This window comes from Camelus ferus, chromosome 16 (genome assembly GCF_009834535.1).
Source record: "Camelus ferus isolate YT-003-E chromosome 16, BCGSAC_Cfer_1.0, whole genome shotgun sequence".
NCBI lineage: Eukaryota > Metazoa > Chordata > Mammalia > Artiodactyla > Camelidae > Camelus > Camelus ferus.
Genome location: NC_045711.1, coordinates 11,881,065 through 11,902,100, shown reverse-complemented (window position 1 = coordinate 11,902,100; position 21,036 = coordinate 11,881,065). Strand labels below are relative to the sequence as shown.

The following is a 21,036-nucleotide window of genomic DNA, read 5'->3' as shown; positions in this document are numbered from 1 at the left end:
AGACACAGAGTAGGTGCCCAGAGAACCGTAGATTTGCAGCTTCAAATCTAGTTAGTGCAGGACCATGCTGGCAAGACCACAGCCACTTAGCCAAGGGGACCCTCAGGCCAAGAAGGGAACACTGGCTTCTCATTTCAGGAAGCCAAGGAGTGGCTCTTCCAGGCCACACACCATCCATGTTTCCTGGACTCTGGTTGCTCTTTATTTCCTCTCTCCACGCCCCGCCCCACCACCCCCATTTGCTGCTCGTCAGTTAATTTTCCCAGTCCGGCTCCTATGCAGAGAAGGCCTCGAGGCTGAGGTGGAAGGCGGCAGAGAGCTGGCCCTCACTCTGCTCTCCTGCACCTGCCGCTTCAGCTCCAGACTGTCATACACCTGGTAGTTGGCATTGCCCCCTGGGGTCCGGCTGAGTGGCATGAAGGTGGGCGAGGGCGGGGGAGGCTCAGTCGCCTGGACTTCTGGCAGATGCTGGGAGGCTCGGAGGAGCAGGGCTGAGCTGGGCGCCGGGGCCCGCTGGTACGAGGCCTCACCCAACACAGTGAGGGAGGTGGAGGTGGTCAGAGGGTGCCGTGGGGGCAGCGCCTCAGCCCATTCAGCCGCCTGGCGCCGGACCTCGTGGGGATCCCGGGAGTAGTTCAGGTGACCTGTGGATGGGTGGGGGCTGCGGTTGGGCTGAACGTAAGCATGGCCAGGGAGGCTCCGCCGGTGAGACTGTGGGGAGTAATGCTCCCGGGCTTCCGGCCGGGAGCCCCGGGTCACGAGGGCGGATGGAGGCTCAGAGCCTTCCAGACCACGCCGTCGCTGATCCCAGGAGTCATACAGGAGCTGGCCCCTTGAGGCGTAAGGGCTGTGGCCCCCAGGCACCCAGGTGGGGTTAGGGGGCAGCCTTCGGGGAGGCGGTGGAGATGAGACCCACTGCTCGGTCTCCATGTTGCCCCAGATGTGGGATGATGAGCAGGGGGTCCTGTAGGACTGCAGCCTTAGCTCCGACTTGGCCTCCACACGCTTGGGCATGCGGCGCAGTTCCGGTGACAGGTAGAGAGAGGGCGGTGGCGGCAGGCTGGCTAGGATCCCACCCTGGCGACCCCACAGCCTCATGTTGGAGGGCAGGCCCATCTGCTGGTAGAGCCCTCCCCAGCCCCCTCGATGGTACTTGGGATGTGGGAAGGAAAGGTCATCCTCCTCCTCCAGGTAGGAGTCCAGGTCCTCCCTCTTATAGGAGGGCTTCGGCCGCAGCTGTGACATTTTGTGGCCGCGATGTGGCCTACAGAAGAATGAGGTGCTGTGGGGCAATCGTCTGTGGTTCTTTGGCCTCTGCTGTTGGCTGCAGGGGCGGCGGCGGCGGCTGCGGCGGCAGCGGTGGGGGTGGGGGCGGAGGCGGTGGTGGTGGCAGCGGCGGTTGTGGCGGCTGCTGCTGCTGTGGTGATTGCGGTTGCAGAGTTGATGGCAGGAGGAAGAGGAGTAGCAAGTAGGCGGGGCCATTTTCATTTCTACAGGGTCCAGGGTGCAGTGGATGTGGACGTCTTGGGCCTTGGCTGGAGGATTTTGGGGGAAACTTTCACAAGCCTGCAAGATTTCATCTGGGGGAGGGAAGAGTCGGTAAGGGCAGGGCAACTGTGGGAAGTCAGCATTGGGAACACTGGGGCCTGGGTTTCTGGGGACACTGGGGCTGTGGGAGTGGTGGGGGCTGGGTGCCCTCTACCTCTCTGCCATACTTACTTTTCTGATTAATCCAACTGAAGGTCTTGTCTAAGGCATTCTGGAGCCCATGCCATATCTGGGGGTGCAGTGGGGGGAAGTGAAGGCCAGGCTCTCCACCCTACCCACCTCCCAGCCAAGACGGTTCCTGCAGGCGGAGGTGCAGGCTGCATGCAGCTGGCTACCACCCTCAGCCCTCTGCACCCCAGGGGTGGTCCACAACCATCACTGACCACGGTTGCCACGTTGATCCCAATGTTGACAAGAATGACGAGGCCCAACAGCAGGAGTAGGAAGTCCTCGGCATTCTGGCTACTTTCTTGGTATTGATGGCAGCACCCCAGGTTGTCATACCAGAGCTGGTTTCCCATGGTGGGGGGGTCTTAGGGCCACCTGGGCCACCCGCCCCCCCACCCGGCCTGACCCACACTACACTCATGCCAGGACCTGGGGACACCTGGGGACAACCAGTGAGGGAGTGGGGTCATAATGAGGCACGCTGCAGGGAGTCACAATGCAGAAATGGCAGATCTTTCAATCAGCTGGCCCTTTATATGGCCATCTCTGCCCTTGGCTCCCACACAGTGGAGCCCAATCCCCAAATATCCTAGTGTTCAGTCCATCTGTCCCTCTGTCTCCCCGGGGGTTTGCCTAACTCCATTTGAAAACATGGTAGCTCCAGTTGTGAGACAGTCTTCACAGGGATTAAATCATGCATAAAGGATTTCGTCCAATTCATTGTTCTTTTGAGACATCACGGCAGCTTAAATAGCCTATTGGGACTCCCCACCCACATCTGCTTGGGGCCAGCAGCTAGGGTGACTAGATGGATGGATGATAGCAAGAGTCCTCTCTGGGGTCGCTCTGCTGCACAGTCCCTCCCTGTTCTGCCCATTTCCCTGTCATAATCCCATCCCATCATCCCAGATGTTGGTCACTGAGCCCACTAGCCCCTTTGCTTCAGAGCCAGACTGACTTCCACATGCCTAGGGTTGCTGCTTTTGCCAGGGACCATCCCCAACCATGGTTTCTCGCCTTCCTAACCAACAGCCCTCCCACTGAGCCACCCCTCCAAGCTAAAAAACAGCTGCCATCTGAAGAAAACCACATGTAATTGACAAAGCAGATGTAATTGTTGATATGACAAAAGGAGTCTTTGGTTGAAATCAGGTTCATCATTGGGGTCTATGAAAGGATGCCTGGGGGACCTCAAGTCATTTTGTTTGCACAATGAACAACCCAGCTGAAAGAGAGGAACAGCCAGTGGGCATTTCCCTATCAAGCCTCCAAACACATAGTAGGTGCCCAATATATATCCACTTAATGGAGTCAGCTTAAAATGATCAATTATGTTAGTTGAATGAAAATGAACAGAGAAGCAGGGTGATTCATAAAAAGCCTGTCCGCTCACATTCCAGGAACTCATCTGGTATCGAAGGTGATGAGGTCTAGCCCTTTGGCCTGGCTCCTTGTTCCCAAGTTGTGTGCATGCATGTGATGTCTAGTAGTGGGGTAGGGCCTGGGTTTCCCTGCTGTCCAGTGGATGGAATATTCTGATGCATTCACATGGGAAACTGAGGAAGGCAGAGACTCTGTTGGGCCAGGCTGACTCTGTGGCACTGGGAATCTACCTGTGGGATCAGGGGAACAGAGCATCTGAGGCCATGAGGTTGATCCTTGCTGTCCGTGTGACCATGAATAAGTCACGTGGCCTCTCTGAACCTGAGTTTTGTCATCTGTGACACAGAGGTGCTAATCAGGGGTGTGAGGTCACAGAGGGTGGTGATGTTACGATGAGGCAGCCCTTGAGTGTCCTCAGTATTTCATCCTCCGCTCTGAGCTTGCTCAAGGGTACAGGAGCTTTGGGTTCTGACCTGGGAACTGTGAGGGCCTGGGTACTCTCACTCTCAGCCGTCCCTTCCCAGAGAAACCAGGGCTTAAGAGAAAACCATGCCTAACCTGTAGCTGCAGCCTAAACCTGGGCTCTGGCAGGAGCCAGACCCCTGAGGGGCAGGGTCCATGGAGATGAGGGCCTCCCTTCTAGTGCAATACTGCCTGGGGGTCTGGAGCAGAATTTGGGGGGCCTCTCTGGGCACTAAAGAAAAGAGTAGAGGCAAGTGGGAGCTTGGAACCAAGAAGGGCCAGGGAGAGAGATGAGGACAGGGCCTGCTGAGGCCAAGAGGTTTGATGAGGGTCCTCAGGGCTCTCTAGGCCCTGTTGCCAGGGAGATCATTTCCTTAGCAACCAGGCTTCTGGGTGTTGTGTGGGCCCTGGCACCCCCCACACCACCACAAACCACCTCCTCTCTTTCTTTTATTCTTCTTCCAGTCACCTCTCTTTCATGGAACGGTATACCCAGTCCTTGTCTGTCCCCTCAGCAGCGCTGGATCCGGAGCCCAGGGGGTAACAGTGGGACAGGGCCTCCACCTCCCTGCTCAGCTCCCGCAGCCGCCGCCTCACGTCCCTGGCGTCATATGCTATGCGGCCTGAGGAGCGGCGCCGGGGGATGTCGGGGACGTTGGCCGGGCCCAGGATGGGTGGTTGGGCTGGCAAACACTGCTCCTGCTCCGCTTGGGCTCCTGCCCCTGTCCCTCCTCCAATGTTCCTGTGGCTCAGGGCCTGAGGGCTGGGGGGCGGGGGGTTCACAGGGTACACGTAGGCCTGTAGGCCCAGCTCGGACTGCATCTCTCTTTTGAGGGGTCTTTCCTCTACAGTCTGCTGGAAGCGGATGGTCTGGGTGGGTGTCTCCACGGCGTCCTGGGCCCAGGGAGTCCAGAACCTCTGGGTGGACTGAAAGCCATCCCAGTCCTCGGGGCAATCCCAGTTGTGTGAGGTTACTGTGCGCTGATGTGGGGGCCTCTCCTCCTCGTTGTCCTCGTCAGTGTCAGGGACCCAGTCTACCAGGCGGCGGGCACGGCGCGCTGCAGAGCCTCGGTGGCGATGGCGGCGAGTGGGTGGGGGGGTCACGGTCATTTTCACAGGGTCCACGGTGCATCGAAGGTGAACTGCCTGGGAGCACTGCTTCGGGGGCTGGGTCTGCTTCCCAGGTAAGCGTGACTTAGAAGCTTCTGTGGATCAGGGAGAGGTGAGAGGCTGGTGGGAGCCTGGCTCCTACAGAGTTGGAGAGGCAGGGGGCAAGGAGAGGAGCTGCATAGTGATGGTGTCTGGGAGGGGAGAGCAGGAGGGAAAGGGGCCAGCTCAGGGTCAGGGCTGAAACACCTAGTTTCTGCCCCTCCTCCTCCAACCCCCACTTACCTTTCTCACAAATAACATGGAATACCTGGTGTAAGAAGCCACGGAGTCTGCGCCAGAGCTGGGTGGGGGAGGACACAGTGACCCTGGGCCGGCCCTGGCCACCAGGCCCGCCCCCCAGCCATGCTGCCAGCACCCTCCCGCCCGGCCCCACCCTGACCAGCGTCACCATATTGATGCCAATGTTAATGCAGACGATGAGGCCCAGCAGCAACAGAATGGAGTTGCCCAGGTCCTGGCAGTTGTTGGTGTTGGGGCTGTGGTATGAGGCCCACCCGGGCCGGGGGCGCTCAGCCATGGCCATGGGGGTCCCTAGGGCCACTGGGGCCCTTAGGCCCCCAGCCCACTGTGCCCACAGAATCCACCGGCCCACATTCCTGTCCCAGAGGCTCCTAGGGGTACACGGGTCACAATGATGGGGGGCTCTCCCTCACAATGTGCCAAGAGGAGAGTCCTGGGCCCATGTCGATCCCCTGGCCTGGGCCCATGCCTTAGCAGAGACCAAACCCTTCACTTCGCATGCCTCTCCTGCAGCTTGCCTCCCGGCCCAGCCCATAGGCTCTCCGGCCTTTCCGGTGTCTGCCCCATCAACCCCTACCCAGTCCTCTCTACACCAGGTTCTGACCCCTGCACAGAGACTGATCCTGATTCCAACTCCCCAGACAAGCCTATTACGATGACAACCTCACCCCGAACCCTACTCCCCCTTTCTCTTGACATCAGAGCTGTTCACTAAAGAGGGCTGTGGGCTCAGAACCCCTCTTCCTCCCCCTCATCAGCAGAGTCACTTCCCCAGGCTCTTTTCTTTGGAGCTTCCCACCCCCACCTCCTAACACGACAGCCGGCACAACCAACAGTTAAACTTTTATATTTACAATATTCTCTTCATCTTTTGCCAGGTTTAAAAATGTGTACAGAGCCGCGAAGGGTTGGGGTGGGGACATGGGATTGTCAGGAAATTGTTCTGGGGAGAGGGGCTAGGCATTGGAGTCCGTGGCTGAATCATGGGGTCCCCCAGCCCCCCTCCCATGCCCCAATTTGGGGGGCATCTGTCTACAGGGTTCAGGGCCCAGGTCCCTAGCATTTAGAGAGCATGGCTGTTTGGGAAGGAGCTAGACCAGGCAGGGGAAGGGGTGGGAAAAGAACTAAGTTTCCACGGGTGGAGGTGGGGCAGAAGGGACAGTCAGGAGGCAAAGTTCTGGGGAGCCAAGACCAGGGATTCTGGATTTGGGTGTCAGTGGAAGACAGCACTCCACTCGCAACTCAGGTTTAGCACTAACAAACCCACGAGACACCGGCAGACGAGGATGCACTCTTTCTCTGCTGGTGTCCCTTAAAACCCTCCTTGACATTGTTCTTTTCTCCAGAGGCCCAAACCCTTTCTCTTTGGGCAGTCACCTTACACACGTCCTTTCAAATCAAATTCTTCCTGCCTGTATCTGCCCAAGCCCCGTCCCCCACTGCCCCCTCCATCTGTTCCTCAGCACAGCTGACCCCATTCTCTCCCCAACCTGTCCCGGGAAGCCCTTCTCCCCTGCTCTCCCCTCCCTCCTCCACTGCTCCTTTCCTTCATCCCTGGCTGCCCAGGGGAAAGGGGGAAGGTCAAAGGAGGGGGAGGGTAGCTGAGGGGAGAAGCTGGTTTGACACCAGGGGAAGGGAGAACAGAGGCAGAGAGGAAGGGCTGAGACATGGTGTGGGGAGAAGAGGGACACAGGTGGAACCTCTTTAACAGCCACCTCTTCCTCTCCTATATTCCACCTGCCCCCACATTTACCTACCCTGGCCCAGGACTGGGGAATCCTTGGCATATTTTGGGTCTTCTCCCCTCAAACCCACCTCCCCAGTTTGGCACAGGTGAGCAGTGGTCTGAGGACTGAGGAAAGGGCTGTCCTCAGGCCCCAGTGAGGGCTTTGGTCAAACATGCATGGCCTCTGTGGGTGGCAGGTGCCATGTCCCCCTCCCCCAAGCTGGGCATCTCTGGGGGAGGGAGGGGCAGAGCACCCCCTCAGGGTTTGTACATCCCCCTCAGCTTCTGTCATTCTGACATCTGTTCCCACCTGCTGTATGAGGAGAAATTAAGTGCTGGGCCTGAGGCCTGGGGGATGCAGGGAAGTGCTGGAGAGAAAGGGGCCGTCTGCATGGGAAAACATACATCCACATGCAAGAAATGTTTCCACTCAGGGAAGTGTGTCCTGGACCCGTGGGAAGACAAGTTCCCAGGCAGCACAGGGATGCAGGCTCTCCTCCTCCCCGCCCCCCACCCCCGGCAGGGAGTCTGTCATCTGTGGAAACCAGGCTTCACCTGAATTGTGCCACGGGGGATAAACATGCTTCGCTGGGGTGGGGGCAGGGAGGGGGACTGTGATTTACTCGCTACTTCCCAGGCACCACCCTGTGTCATCTGGTGGCCAAGGGTCACTGTTTGAGAACACAACACTTCCAGGGTCTCCAGGGGGTGGGAGGAGGGAGGAGGTGGGAGAAGGCATGAGGGAACAGGATTCTGGGGAACAAATCCCCGCAGAAATTCTTTGAGGGAGCCAACATGTGTCCAGGGCGGCAAAAAAAAACCTCACCCTGCACATGGGAAAACACACCCCCTCGTGAGAAAGCACACCTCCACGTGGGAAAGCACTTCCGCGTCTCCACACACCGAGGACCCGTGTCCCAAGGGAGGGGAAACCCCCTCCACACCGCCCCAGTTGTTCGAAGGCCCATGTCCGGAGAAAGGAATGGGCCTCTCTGCCTGGGAGAAACACGCGTCCCGGTGAGGAAATCCATGTCCACCCAACGCTCCTCGACGTGTGACGACTCCACGCGAGAAGAGCTTGTGGCCAAGTCCCCCTCCCCGCCTTCTGAGTGGGCCGGGAGGTTTGGAAAGGGGGGCCTCCCCGAGCCACCCCCTATACCCGAGTGGTGGAGTGGGGGTGGGGGAGCGTGTTGTTGTGGCTGGTTGCGGTGGGGGGAGGCGGGGGGAAGGGCCCAAAGGGATGGAGGGAGGGGGGCGGTGGGGGAGGTGGTGGCCCCAGGCCGCTGGGCAGCAGGGTCAGGGCCCCGGGGGCCAAGAGAGGCACGTCGTCCGGTGCCCGGCGCAGGGCCAGGGTGTAGTCGGGCGGGCAGGCGGGGCGCAGGGCCTCAGCAGGGTCCGCCCCGACGCCCCCGCCCCGCTTCAGCTGCAGCGACACCAGCTCCTCTTCCGGGGGCAGCTCGCGGCCGGCAGCGGGGAGCAGGGGGCCCCCGCCGGGCACGCCGGAGCCTGAGCCGCCCGGTGGGCTGAGCCGCCGGCACCGCAGCTCCTGTCGCCGGTCCCGCTTGTAGTAGAGGGCGGCAAAGGCGAGGATGTTGAGGAAGAGGAGGGAGGCGCCCACGGCCACGGTGACGCTGAGCTCCGTGGAGTAGTCCCGGGAGTCCCCGGGGAAGCGGTCGTAGGCCCGCGGGCCGGGCTCGGGCTCGGGCTCGGGCGGCAGGGTGGCGGGGGGCGGCGGGCGGCGCGTGCCCGGGGCGCCAGGGGGCGGGCGGGGCGGCCAGCGCGTGGCGTAGGGCGGCAGGCGCGTGGTGGTGGTGAAAAGCTCCGTGTGCAGGTTGTGCAGGTGGGGCACGAGCTCCAGCCAGAAGGCCACCTTGTTGGCGCGGTAGTTGTCGCGCACGCGCGGCTTCAAGCCAATGTGCAGGTACTGCTTCTCCTTGCTGTTGAACTTGCTCCACACAACCTCCTCAAAGCGGTTGGGCTTGGTGTGGATGAACTTGGTGTCTTGCGGCACCGGCTGGTTGGGGTCGCTGTGGGCACAGGAGGGCAGGAAAGGAGGAGTGAGGGCGAGGCTCCCACAAGGAAGGAGGTGGGGGGGGGGGGTTGTGGGAGCAACAGAGAGAGACTGACAGAGATGCAGAGAGCCAGGAAGACAAAATCAGAGAAAGAGAGAGAGGCAGAGATGGATCCCAACAGACAGAGAAACTGCCAGAGACAGGGACAGAGAGACCAATAAGGGATGGAGCCAGACTGCCAGGCACAGAGAGATGAGGACAGAGCCACAGAGAGGGCAAAAACAGACAGACTGCCAGTGAGAGAGGCAGAATCTGAGACTGAATGAGATACAGACATATGGAAACAGAGAGACAAAGGCATATGAGAGAGCTGGGGAAAACCAGCGAGCAAAGAGTAACCAGATCAAAGAGAGCAGAGGTATCAATGGATTTCAAGAGAGAGAGGTAGAGACAGCACTAAAAAGACAGACAGACACAAACCCTTACACATACTCAGAGACACAGACGGGAGCAAAGAGCTGAGCTCTGGGAGGAGAGAGAGATGGGTGGGCGAAGGATGGAAGGAGAGACAGACACGGAGCCAAAGCCACCAAGTGACACCCCTCTCCCTGAAAGGACAGGGACTTCTCTGTCTTAACTCTTCTGAATCTCCAACGTGCACAGAGGAGCTTTCCAGCAGGTGCCTGAGTCAAGAAGGCAAGAGTGCCTTGATGGAGGAATGATGGCCATGTGAAGGAGAGGGAGAGAAGGGGCTGCAGATGGAGGGTGTATGTGTCCTGGCCTGCAGGGGTGCCCCACCCAGCCCCAGCCCCTCTGGCCCTCACCCAGTCTTGGCAAAGTTGGTCCAGTAGGTCATGACCACGGCGCTGAGCATGACGTCATTCTTGGAGAAGTTGCAGGGGAAAAGGTCGGTGGCACCCACCATAGGCACACCAAAGACGTAAGGTAGCTCGTCCCCATGTGCCGCGTCTGCCCACTCAGGCCGGCCCTCAGCCTGGCAGTGGTGGTAGAAGGTGTAAAAGTAGACAGGGGACTGGTAGTCGGCGTGCAGCTTGGCGGTGGCCACAGCTGGTGCCACCCACTGGTGGTCGGTAAAGAGCGCCAGCAGGGTCTTACGCCGCATCTCGCCATTGTCCCGGTCGGCCCAGTCCGTGTACATAAACTTGATGGTTTCCCGAAGCACATCCTTGCCCTCCGGGTAGCCGTACAAGTTGTCCACAAAGTTGGAGACTGTGAAGTCAAAGGCGCTGGCGGACACGCCGTCCTCGCTCTCTGCCGAGTCCTCCACAAACTTGAGGCCCTCTCCTTGGTTGACACCGATGAGCATGTCATAGTTGAGGAATTCTCCCTGCTGCATGAGGATCTCAGGGTCATCGGGGACGACATCACCGTCCACCACGGGCCCAAAGGCGATGTGGTAGCTGGGGAGAAGGGGTCAAGGTCTCATCATCTGCTCACTGGCCCCCTCTCAGCCCACAGCCTGCTGGGCCCTCTGCTCGGAAGACCCCTCCCCCCTAGTTAAAACCTCCTGAGTCCTTCAGGGGGCTTGGCCTCTCAGGAAGTCTTCCCTGAAGCACTTCATGACACCTTGGGCACACTGGCTTTGTTTAGGCACCCTGCTTAGAGAAGGCCTCTAGGAAAAGGCAGGGCCACTGAAGGGGCCCAAAGCGCACCTCTCCTTGCCAAATGGAATGCCCGTGGCCTGCAGGCACCTCTCACCATCAACCTCCTTGGAACCAGGAGAGTGGAGACCTGGACTGGGCCCTCTCCCACCCCCATACCGGGCAGGCTGCACATCCTGGTCCACCAGCTCCCGAGAAGGCTTCCGGCGCAGACACTCCACAGCCTCGGCACTGTCCTCCCGGTCACAGCCCACCTTGGCCGCCAGCAGCCGCGTGTACTTGAGCGGCTGGTAGTTGACGGACCAGCTAGAAATGGCAGTGCCACTCTGAGCAATGGCCTTCTGGAACAGCCCTGGTGAGACAAGCAGGCTTTAGGCTGGGCTGTATCAACCCAAGGGAAGAGAAGGGGGACCTGGTGGGGTCAGGGGTGTGGGAAAGGGGACAGGAGGGGCAGGCTGAGGAGGTGACTGGTACCTTCCGAATGGTGGGAGAGGATCAGAAGGTTGACACAGGAGGCCCCTGCTCCGGATCCAAAGATGGTGATGCGCTCGGGGTCACCCCCAAAGTGGGCGATGTTCTCACTGAGCCAGCGCAGGGCCTGGATCTGGTCCAGGAGCCCATAGTTGCCTTTTGCAGCCTGGTCCCCGGTACTGAGAAAACCTGGGGGTAAAGGAAGAAAAGGGGCTCCCTGGGGGTGTCACAGCGCCCTTGCCCTCTTTCTGGACATCTGGATCCAGCCCAGAAGCCATTCTGCTTCTGCTGGGTTTAGAGGAACCCCACCCATCAGGCCCCCACTTCCCAGACTCCGGCCCCTCGAGTTGGCTGCCCACCCTCACCAAGCACCCCAAGCCGGTAGTTGAGCGTGGCTACAATGACGTTGCCGTAAGCGGCCAGGACCGAGCCATCGAACATGTTCCCAGTGCCTTCCATGTAGGAGCCACCATGCAGAAACAGCATCACTGGCTTCTTCCCGGAGTCCCGGATATCTGCGTGGGGTGGGGGAGGGGGGAGGGTACAAAGACACAGTCAGACCAGAAGCAGCACAACCCAGCTCCCAGGCCTGCTGAGGTCCAGCCTGGAGCTCACGGGACATGTCACTCCCGACCCTGGGGGGCAAGACCGGATTCCCCTCCCTCCCTCCGCAGTTAGCCCTGGCAGAAGGTCCCTCCCCATCTCCTGCCGGTCTGCCCCACAGCATTTCTCCAAATGCTGGGCAGACCTTCCAAGAAGCCTAACAGAGGCAGGGGTGGGGGGTGGCCCTCCTCAGGGCATCTGCTGGATCCAGGGCACCCCCTCCCCACACACACACAGCAAATCTCCTTCCTGCTCCTAGGAAAAGCGAGCTCCCAAGGCTGGCACTAGAGCTAGAGATGCTGGGAGGGTCCCGGCGTTTCCTCAGACTCAGGCCTTGGGCCTCAGCTCCACGTGGTAGCCTGGTCTGTGGGTGAGGGGGTGCCAGGCCCTAGGGTCCCTGGGGGCTTGGTCTCCTCCCCGCCCTAATTCCTTTCTAGGTCACCTCCCCAGTTACCACGGCAACCCCCAGCCTAATTACTGTGGCAGGAGGAGGCAGGGTGGGAAAGAGCCTGCTTAATGAAGCTGGGGTGTAGCTCTCTAATCTTGGACCCCCCAAAACTGGCCTGGGCCCTGGGCTCCGGACCCCTCTCTTGCCATGTCCTGAAAGGGCCCCATGACCATTGCCATATGTAGGAGGCCCCTGAGGCACTCCAGACCAGACTTGGGGGTAACTAACTCCAGAAGAGGCTGGGAGTCTGAGAGGGCTTGGCTGAGTCCCCAGCCCAGCAGCTCCTCCATGATTTGGTCAGAGTGCCAGGGCTGGGGTCACCCTGGCCTACAGGCCCTCCTCTTTCTTGATACCCGCAATCTCTGACTAACCTGGGCACTAGGCAAACAGAAGCCAGGCCTGGGCCTCCACTGCAGGTCCCCAGTGCCTTTGCCCGCCACCCTCATCCCACTGGGAGCTTCCCTCCTGCCAGAAGGTCAACCAACAAGTCACTAAGACATCCCCCCCGCATACAGCTTCCTCCCTTCGGTCTGTTAGGACCTCCTTTGCCACCTCCTTCCACCTGACTTTGCCCAGGAGCTCCTAGGTGGGCATTGCCCTCTCGGTCCTCCCCAACTCCTGTTCTTCCCTTTGTTCCTGAACTTCCAGTGGTCTTCCAGCAGTTCAGGCTGGAGTCTCCTTCCCTCTGAGGTCCTGTCCTAAATGTCCTCAATTCTCCACCCACCTCCCCACCCAGCACCTCCACTCCCAGCGTTGGGGGAGGGGGAGTTGGAAAGGGAAGGAGCAGGAAGGGGGGCTGGGGCAACAAGAATTCAAAACCAACAACAAAAAACAAGATCAAGAAAGAAGAAAGAAAGAAAAAACAACAACCAAAAAGCAAGAAGCTCTCGGGGCAGATTCAACAAGAAAAGAAAAAAAAAAAAAAAACCAAAAAGATCCATTTTTGGAAAAAAAGAAAAAAAGAAGTTCTTTGCATTTTTTTCAAAATTTTGTGGTGAAACTTCAAGATATTGGGCCCTGTTTTCAAAAATTTCCAAATTCTTTAATTTGCTTCAAATGTGCGTTTTCTGCATCTGACAGGCTTTTGGAAATTGTAGCAGGTTTCTGATGTTTTCAACTGTGTCATCAATTTGCCAATTAACTTTTTTTTTTCAAATGTTGTTTGGCTCCAAATTAAAATTGTTTTTTTCAAATATTACATTTCCCAAGTTTCAAAACAGTCCAAATTTCTGTCCAGTTCTAAACATTTTATCCAATTCTTTGGTGTTTTGTTTTTGTTTCTGTTTTTCTGACATTCCAATTTCTTTTTTCACTTTAATTTCGCCATATTTAGCTTTGCTTGCCAGTTTTCTAGTGGGTCCAACATTGTTCAAATTTCTTTTGAAGTTTTCATAATTCTTTTTTCCAATTATTACAAATTTTTCTTTTCTTTTCTTTTTCGTTTTTAGTTGGGGAAACGACTGAGGGGCCTTGAGGGCTGTGGGGGCATTTAGTTAGGGGCAGGGCCGTGAACGTCCTCTTATCAGCAACCACATGCAGCAGCGGGATTTTTAAATCTACCTGTGTCTGGCGGATTGAGCGTCGCCTCGTCACGTTTTTTTGTGAGCGGACCTAAGACCGGGAACACAAAACAGAGAAAAAAGGACAATTTTGTGGGGAAAGATGGGGGTCGGGGGAGGTGGTGGATGGGGAGGGGAGGAGAGAAAGCAGAAAAGGGGAGGGTGAGGGGCAGAAAAAATAAGCCAAAAAAAGCAAAATTTGTTTGCAAGAAAAAGAAACCAAGAAAAGAGAAAAACGTTTCTACAACCCAATTTTGTTCCCCTCCCCGGAAAAAGTCATGCCCCAAAGAAAAGGCTGGTTTTGGGGGGGTGGGGTGCCTGAGCGGGCTGAGGCCTGTCTTAAGACATATTGACTTGGCTGGAAAGGATTTGGCTTGTCGAAGTGTTTGCTAATTGCTGGAAATGAAACGGTGTTAGAGGTGGGGTGGGAGGGGAGGGGAAGCCCACCCGAAGCGGGAGCCCAAGGCCAGCTGTGCCACCCCGGGGCCACCACTCACACGGACCCTCTTCAGGGCCAGCCAAGCACCTGCCTGCTCCCCTAGGCTGCAGAGAGTAGGATGGGGTTGGGGGCAGCAGATCCCAGCAGTTCATAAACCCTGGAAGCCCTCAGCTCCCCTCTGGAGGGGTGTGGGGAGGTCAGCTAGGGCTGCCTGCCCACCTCCCCAGCCTCTCACCAGCCAGCATTTCTCTTCCACCCGCACTCACAAGCCTGACTTCTCTCCCCATGTCCCCAATGTGGGGCAAAGCAGGGAAGGGGTCATCAGGTCTTGCCCTCCACTCCACCTTTTCCCTCTGCAACCCCCCAACCTCATCCCTTACCCAAGCCTGCTCTCCTTCCCCCAGCAATGGTAAACTCCCCACCAGGGGCATTAGCCTCCCACCAACCCCTGGTCTAATGCCAAAAAGCCTCCCTCCCCAATTGAAGGTTCAGCCCACAAATAGGGACTAGGAAACAGTGCCCTGAGCCAGCTCGACACATAAGGTGTCAGGAGGTGCTGGGAGGCACAAAGTGTGCCCACTGTCAAGGAAAGGCCCCAGACTGGGCTCAGAGTTCAGCTCCAGGCTTCTTTCAGATGGGGGGGATTGGCCAAGGGAGAGCTGGAACCCAGAGGCGTGAGGTGTTCCCCCAGGCTGATGGATTTCTGCTCAAGGGCAAGGGGACCAGCATGGGGAGGGGGAGAGGGTCAGCAAGGCCAAGGCCAGACTCTTGAAGGCATCTCCCAATTGGTGATGATGGCCCCATGGGGACCCATTAGGATAAGAGCCTGTTCTTTTCTGATGGGATGGGGATGGGGATGGGGAGGAAGTCAGTAGGGCATGTGTGCGCGGGAGAGTATTAAGTTAGCGGGTGTGTGCACGCGCCCACTTCTGAGTCAACCTCTTCCTCCCAGAGCCAAGCCGGTGTGAAGATTCAGTGAGATCACCTGAATGTGTCAGGCCCCAAGCAGGTCTGCAATAAGCGGTGGTTAAAAATACAGAAGGTGTGGGCATGGGTGGGATGGGGGCAGGGTGGCCAATTTGTGCGGAGGTGTTGGGGTGGACAGTCCACTGGTGGGAAATGCCGGGTGGATGTTTTGCATGAGGCATGATGAGACAAGAGCCCCCTGAAGGGGGCATGGTCGGGCGGTGAGGGGATAGCCTTCTACACAAAGGTGTGGGTGGAGAGTCCACGAGTGGAGAGTGTCGAGATGGGTGGTCTGTTGGAAGCCCTGGGGTGAATGATTCACAGGTAGGAGGGCAATGGGGGAGGTGGCCCGTGAGAGGGCGGGGGAATGTGGAGTGGATGGTTCTTATGCAGAGGGCAGTGGGGTATTGGGGAGAATCCGTGGAGTGTATTGGGGTAAATGTTCTATTAGCACGCTTGGAATCTGAACAGGATTGGACTAGACACTTCCGTGCATTGTGTGTATAGGTTGCTAGGAGGCATGGCTTACATGGGGGAGGTGGAGGTAACCCTGTTAGGGTGCATGAGTTAGGTGTTCTGTGACTGGCATGTTCTCTGGGCACAGGGAGCAAAGTGTTGGAGTACTTGATCTGTGAGCAGGGTGTAGGATTGCTAAGTGTGTTGTCACAGCCTGAGGTAGGAGACTGATGATCTGTAGGCAGGAGTTGGGGTAAGCAATGTTTGCGATGTGTTGAGACCATTGGGGACAGTGGTGTGAGTGGCCTGCTGGGGCACAGGGTCCAGGTGCAGGGTTACTGGGGGAAAAGTCTACATATGGAGGATACTGGGGGTTACCCAGGGATACTGGGCAGCACGGGACTGTGTGGGTGACAGGGTATGAAATTCCAGAGAATTGCTGGGGAGCGTGCTGTGTGAAGGCTGGGAATTTTGATATGTGACATGCTAGAGCCTAAGGTCAGTGTGCCGGTTGGTTTGGTACGTGACCTGAGTGTTGAGTACTTGAGCTTCCTGGTTTGTATTAGGACTTGAGTACATGATGTGGGAGTGTTAGGTGTCTAGGGTGTCCCCAGGGGGGTTCTTGGGTACCAAGCCTATGTGTAAAGTCGTTGGAAAATGTTCTGAGGTGGATGTTAGGGTGGATGGTCTCTGGAGGTGTCGGGGTGTATAGGAGTCACGACATGCGGTATCAGAAGGATAACGTGGGGGCTGTGTGCATGGAAGGTCTGTTTGGGTGGCTGGAGGCCTGCTGATTACCCTCTGTTGTGGACTGCTGGAAGGTACTCTGGAATGTGCTGGAAGGTGCTGGAATGACACTGATTAATCTTGGTGCTGAAGGCTGTCCAGGGGAGTGTGCTGGAGACTATGAGCTGTGCTGTGGCGAACTGGACAGTTCACTGAAACAGCTGGCTCAGAGCCCCAGGGAAGGTGTTCTGTCGGGGATGGGTGGGCTGTGCTGGGAGCGGAGGGACCCTTGGCAAGGAGCTTCCCTGATCCTTTGGGAGTGTATGGGAATCAGGAGACAGAGCATCCTGGGGAAGAGACATTCAGCTCAGGTGAGGGGCTCTGCATGTGACAGATGGACGTCTGCCCATGCTGGCCCGGGGAAAAGGGGAAGTCTTTGCTGTCCTTGAGGTATAGGTGCAGCTAAAATGGGTACTGCTGGGGACAAGCCCAGGCCTGGGGGCAGGAGATGGGGCAGAGCCAGAGTGGCTGTCTAGGCAGCTGATGATTGCCCCCACCGCTGGATCACACTCAGTGTTCCCTCTGTGTGTGCCTCTGTGGGGAGGGGGTGAGTGGGCCAAGCCTAGTGCCTGCCTCCTTCGCCATCAGCTCTCTGTGGGCACAAAGAGATCCGGGGTGGCTGTGGGATTCATTCCTGGGACTGCCTGGCAGGGACCCATTCCACCCGGGGAGGGCACGCAGAGCCTGAAGGGACACATTGCCCCTCACGACCCCCACGAATGCCCAGCTCCCGGCCCCAGGCCCTGACGGCGGCGTCTGAGGGTCTGCATGCGCGTCTGTGGGCTGTGTCCACCGGGGGCCCGGCCCGGTGCCCGCGCCCTTACCGTCCTCGGTGGGCACGTAGAGGTTGAGGTACAGGCAGTCCTCGCTCTGGTTCTGCACGTAGGTGGCGGCCGCCTCCAGGTTGTCGGTGAACCACACGGGCAGCATGATGGCGGGCAGCGCCCCGTGCAGGTTCTGCGGGCAGGCGGGCGGCAGGGTGGTGGCGTTGCGCACGCCGGGCCACGAGGCGGGGGCCTCGGGCGGCTGGAAGCGGCGGGCGCCCAGGGGGGGCGTGGCGTAGGGCACGCCCAGGAACTGCACGACTGGGCCCAGGATCTCGTTGTTGAGCTCGCGCCGCACACCGCGCACTCGCCCGTAGGCCGTGTTCACCACCGGGAAGCGCTCCTCCCCGAGGCTGCCGAGGCCCAGGCCTGGGCCGCCCCGGGCGCCGCCGCCGGGACCCCCTCCCCCACGTTGAGCCCCCGCCAGCCCCACCAGACACAGCGCCAGGAGCCACATGCTGATCGGGGGACCCCCCCCTCCCTCCCCGGGACCCCCCCCCTCGGAGAGAGAGAGAAGGGGGGGAGAGGGAGGGAGGCCCCCCTCGCCCCAGGAGGGAGGAGGGGGCGGGGGAAAGGAGGGAGGAGGGGGGTGGGGAGGGACCTGGGCTAGACTGGACCGAGAAGGGGTCTGTTCCTCTCCATGGAGGGGGCGAGGGGTGGGGAAGGGGAAGGAAGAGGGAGAAGGTGAAGGCAGGCCCGATCTGTGGGGAGGAGGGACAGACAGACAGAAAAATACAGAGGAGAGGTGCAAGAGGGGAAGGGAAATCGGATGGAGAAGACAGACAGGAATGGGGAAACAGAAGAGATAAGTGGTTAGTGACTTGGAATTCAGACCAAGCTGCCCACTTCGTCCATCCTCAGTCCCCTTAGCACCTCCTCCCACTCCAACCACCGCTCCCCTCCTCAGCAGGGACCCAGATAGAAAAGTCTGAGGCTGGGATGAGGTCAAGATGTCTTAAATGTCTAGGACACAGCCAGAGAGGAAGGAGAGTCAGCTCCCCAAACCTAGCACGCCCCCTTCCAGCTGTCTGTCCCTCCCAGGCAGGCTCTCCTCAGGGACTCAGGAGTCCCAGTTCCCACCTCCCTGGGAGGGATGAGATAGAAAAGGAAGAGAAAATAAAAATACCAAGTCATTAATTAGCAGGAAGTGGAGGGTTTGTTTATACGTGTTAATTACTCCTGAGCTGTAATTTCATGGCACTGAACCCCCATCTCAGGCCAGACTTGGTCCTTTCTTGGGACCACACAAGCTCAGCACCTTCCCCTCTCTTCAATGTCTCATTCTCTAAGGATTTGTGCAGTAGGGGAGACCCCTGTACACCAGGCCCTCTCCATTTCTTCCCTCAAAAGTTAAGGTGCCCTGAGGCAGGGGCCAGATAGGGAGGGGATGCTGGAGGGGCAAATCCAGGGACAGATGCGTGATCCTGCAGCCGGTTGCTGGGCGACAGGATGCTGCCCCGCAATGTTACCTGGGCAACGGGCTGCAGCTTTAACCCTGGAGGGGGGGTCTGGGAGGAAGAGGGGAAGGGGCTGGGTTGGTTATGGGGTCCATTCAGGGCATGAGGGGGAGAGCAGAGGAGTGAATCAGAATGCTAGAGTTTCCCCCAGCCTTAGTATAGGGGAAGTATATATGTTGAGGGGAGAAGGAGACCGGGGGCATAGAGAACCCTAAAAGATCCGCCTCTCGCCCCTTGTTGGCCAATCAGAACCTAGCCCTAGTGACCAGGCCTCTAGCTGAGGAGAAGGGGTGCTGAGGTCGGTTTGGGGGGCATCAGATGCACCCACCACCGGCTCCCCTCCCACAGTCTTGAACAGCCTTGAACCCAAGACACCTCTTCTTCCTTGCATAGCATTTTGACCCATGTCCTGGGGACAAACCTTGGCTTCTTCTCATCCCATCCTAGCTATTCACCTCCCGTTCCCCTTGCCAGCCCCCCACAGTTGCTACCTTGATGCCTGGGTGCTCAGGGCAGCAGAGGCAGTACAAGGGAAGAGATCGGACTGAAGGGGCAGACACCCAGGTCATCTTAGCAAGCCCCTCCTGTCCCACTCGCCCCCCCCCCCAAAGCCGCCAGAGCTGTTTGCTGACGCGGGGTTTTCAGAGCCAGGCGCCAGCCCGCGGGTGGCTCTCTGCAGGTGTCAATTTATTCCAGAGATGAGGACACAGGAATCCTTACCACACACACCCAGTCATGCCCTCCCTTTCTTCGAGTCCTCTTAAGCTCCTGTTCTCCCATCACCTGGAGGGAGCTTGGGGCTGGCTCCCTCAGAATCTCCTCTGCCTATGTCAGGCTGGGCTCTGCTTCCATGGCCTTGCCGCCCCCTCCCCCTCCCACTAACAAGGTCTGCCTCTGTCACCCCCTCTTTCCTTAAGGTACTTTGGGCCCCTGGCCTCCTCCCTGCCAGCTTCTCTCCCTTCTTCCCTCCCACTGGAGCCCTCCCCCCATCTCTTTCCTCTCCATAGCGCTCCCTCAGAGCATCTTTCCACAGCCTCTTCCAGCTTGCTCCAGCTCTTGCCTTCAGTCTCTCGACCCTCAGTCGTTTTTCATCTTTTTCTTCAACACCTCCCTCTTTGGTGTTTCTCATCTTTCTCTCTCCTTCAAATCCCTTCCCCAAATTTCTCCCTCAAGCCCCTTCTATTTCTGTCTCTCTTTCCCTATATCTGTCTCCCCCATTTTCTCTCCCCTGCTCTCCCCATCTCTGTCTGCCACATCTTGCTACTCCCTCTCTTCTCCCTACCCCTCTGCCTGGCTCTCTCCATTACTGCCCAGGCCTGATTCCCCCAGCCGGGTAGAGCTGAGGGACGGGGGCTCAGGCCGCAGGCCCCCCCTTCTTCCTGCAGTGGGGAAAATGGCTTGGCCGGGAAGGGGAGAAGGAGGGGGAGGGGGAGATGGGAACACACGGGGTCTGTGGGCCCATTCAAAGGATCATTCATGGGCTGGAGAGAGGCAGAGACAAAGAGACCAAGACGCAGAGACACGGCGAGAGCATCCCTAGGCGGAGACACGCAGACAGAGCAGGCTGGGGGAAACCAGGAGCAGGGAGAGAGATGGGGAGAGGGAGACCCCAGTGGACCGCCACGCAGCCCCCTCCACCCAGCCCGGCTTAGCTCCTACCTGGCTCAGCCCTGGGGCCGTGGTGCCTCCATCCAGGGCTCCGAGTAGGGGGCGGACGGGCTTCGGGAGGGGGGCGGCGGCCTCTGAGCCCCCGCGGCCCCGCAGGCCCAGCCCCCGCCCGCAGCGCCTCACCCGGCGGGGGAGGGGGATCGCCCCAGCCCCGGGGGGCGGGGCCGGGATCCAGTCGATCCCCGGGGAAAGGAGAGGTAGGGAATGGGGTCTGGAGGAGCCCAAGAACAGGGAACCCCGCAGTGGGGACGGCAGAGGGAGGAGGGGGAAATGGGACAGGACTGGATTGGGGATCCACTGGCTCCGTGGGCCGGCTTCGAGGGACCAGAAGGCAGTACAGGCGGAGGATCCTAAGGGATCGGGTGCGGGAGGAGGAGTTCACGGCAATCCCCAGGGGCCCGGAGCCCGGGAGCGCAGGATCCGCGGTGCAGGGGCAGGGATCCAGCCGGAATCCTCAGGGAGGGGGAGGGATCTAGTCGATCCCGAGGGCGGGTGGGAGGGGGAGGTCCAGGGAGTCAGAGGAGGGCGGGAGCCGAGTCTGGAGCCACGGGGCGGGGGTCGGCACGGCTCCTAGGAGGGAAAGCGGGGGTAATGGAGAGGCTTCAGGGAACGCTCAGCAGCCGGGAGGCCCGGACTCCTGGCCCCGCGCGCCAGGGCCCGCCCGCCCCGCGTCCATCCCAGCCCGAGAGTGATGATCCGCCGGCGGAGCAGCCGCAGCAGCCCCGCGCGTCACCGCGCGGCCGCCTCCCCCGCCCCCTGCCGAGAGAGCGGCGCACACCCCTCGCTCGCACCCGCCTGCTTGCCCGCCCTCCAGAGTGTGGGGGGATTGGATAAGGTGGAAGGGGGCGGGAGTGGACAGACCGACGGATGGACGAAGCAGGCCGGGGCAGGGTGGAGACATCCCCCCTGATCTCCCACCCTCGGGGCTAGCGCGGTTGGTCGGGGAGAGGAGGTGGGGGTGAACTATAGGAGGCGGGGCATCACATGAAAAAGGCGGAGCCCTCGGTCCCGGAGGAGGGACCATCCTG

General features: G+C 59.1%; 3 protein-coding genes across 7 annotated transcripts; all 3 read right to left on the bottom strand.

Annotated features, from left to right (window-relative positions):
* Window positions 1-249: 249 nt before the first annotated feature.
* SPEM2 (SPEM family member 2) lies at window positions 250-2,069 on the bottom strand. The gene is made up of 3 exons (XM_032498191.1): window positions 1,932-2,069; window positions 1,720-1,777; window positions 250-1,580 (listed from the first exon to the last, which is right to left on the bottom strand). The coding sequence occupies exons 1-3, from the start codon at window positions 2,067-2,069 to the stop codon at window positions 250-252; spliced, it is 1,527 nt and encodes a 508-aa protein (XP_032354082.1).
* A 1,924-nt stretch (window positions 2,070-3,993) lies between these two features.
* On the bottom strand, window positions 3,994-5,681 carry SPEM1 (spermatid maturation 1). Its single transcript, XM_006175797.3, has 3 exons — window positions 5,111-5,681; window positions 4,954-5,011; window positions 3,994-4,766 (listed from the first exon to the last, which is right to left on the bottom strand). Exons 1-3 carry the CDS (start codon window positions 5,252-5,254, stop codon window positions 4,027-4,029), a joined length of 942 nt encoding a protein of 313 aa, XP_006175859.1. The 5' UTR covers window positions 5,255-5,681; the 3' UTR covers window positions 3,994-4,026.
* A 121-nt stretch (window positions 5,682-5,802) lies between these two features.
* Window positions 5,803-20,994, bottom strand: NLGN2 (neuroligin 2). Of its 5 annotated transcripts, none has more exons than XM_032498654.1 (9): window positions 20,870-20,994; window positions 20,000-20,578; window positions 16,884-17,584; window positions 13,414-13,464; window positions 11,168-11,317; window positions 10,806-10,991; window positions 10,491-10,683; window positions 9,534-10,130; window positions 5,803-8,724 (listed from the first exon to the last, which is right to left on the bottom strand). In XM_032498654.1, the coding sequence occupies exons 3-9, from the start codon at window positions 17,338-17,340 to the stop codon at window positions 7,851-7,853; spliced, it is 2,508 nt and encodes an 835-aa protein (XP_032354545.1). In that variant the 5' UTR covers window positions 17,341-17,584; window positions 20,000-20,578; window positions 20,870-20,994; the 3' UTR covers window positions 5,803-7,850. The 5 variants fall into 5 exon arrangements, with proteins under 5 accessions (XP_032354545.1, XP_032354546.1, XP_032354544.1 ...); XM_032498655.1 differs by having other exon boundaries at window positions 20,800-20,916; XM_032498653.1 differs by lacking the exon at window positions 20,870-20,994 and having other exon boundaries at window positions 20,000-20,771.
* Window positions 20,995-21,036: the final 42 nt, after the last annotated feature.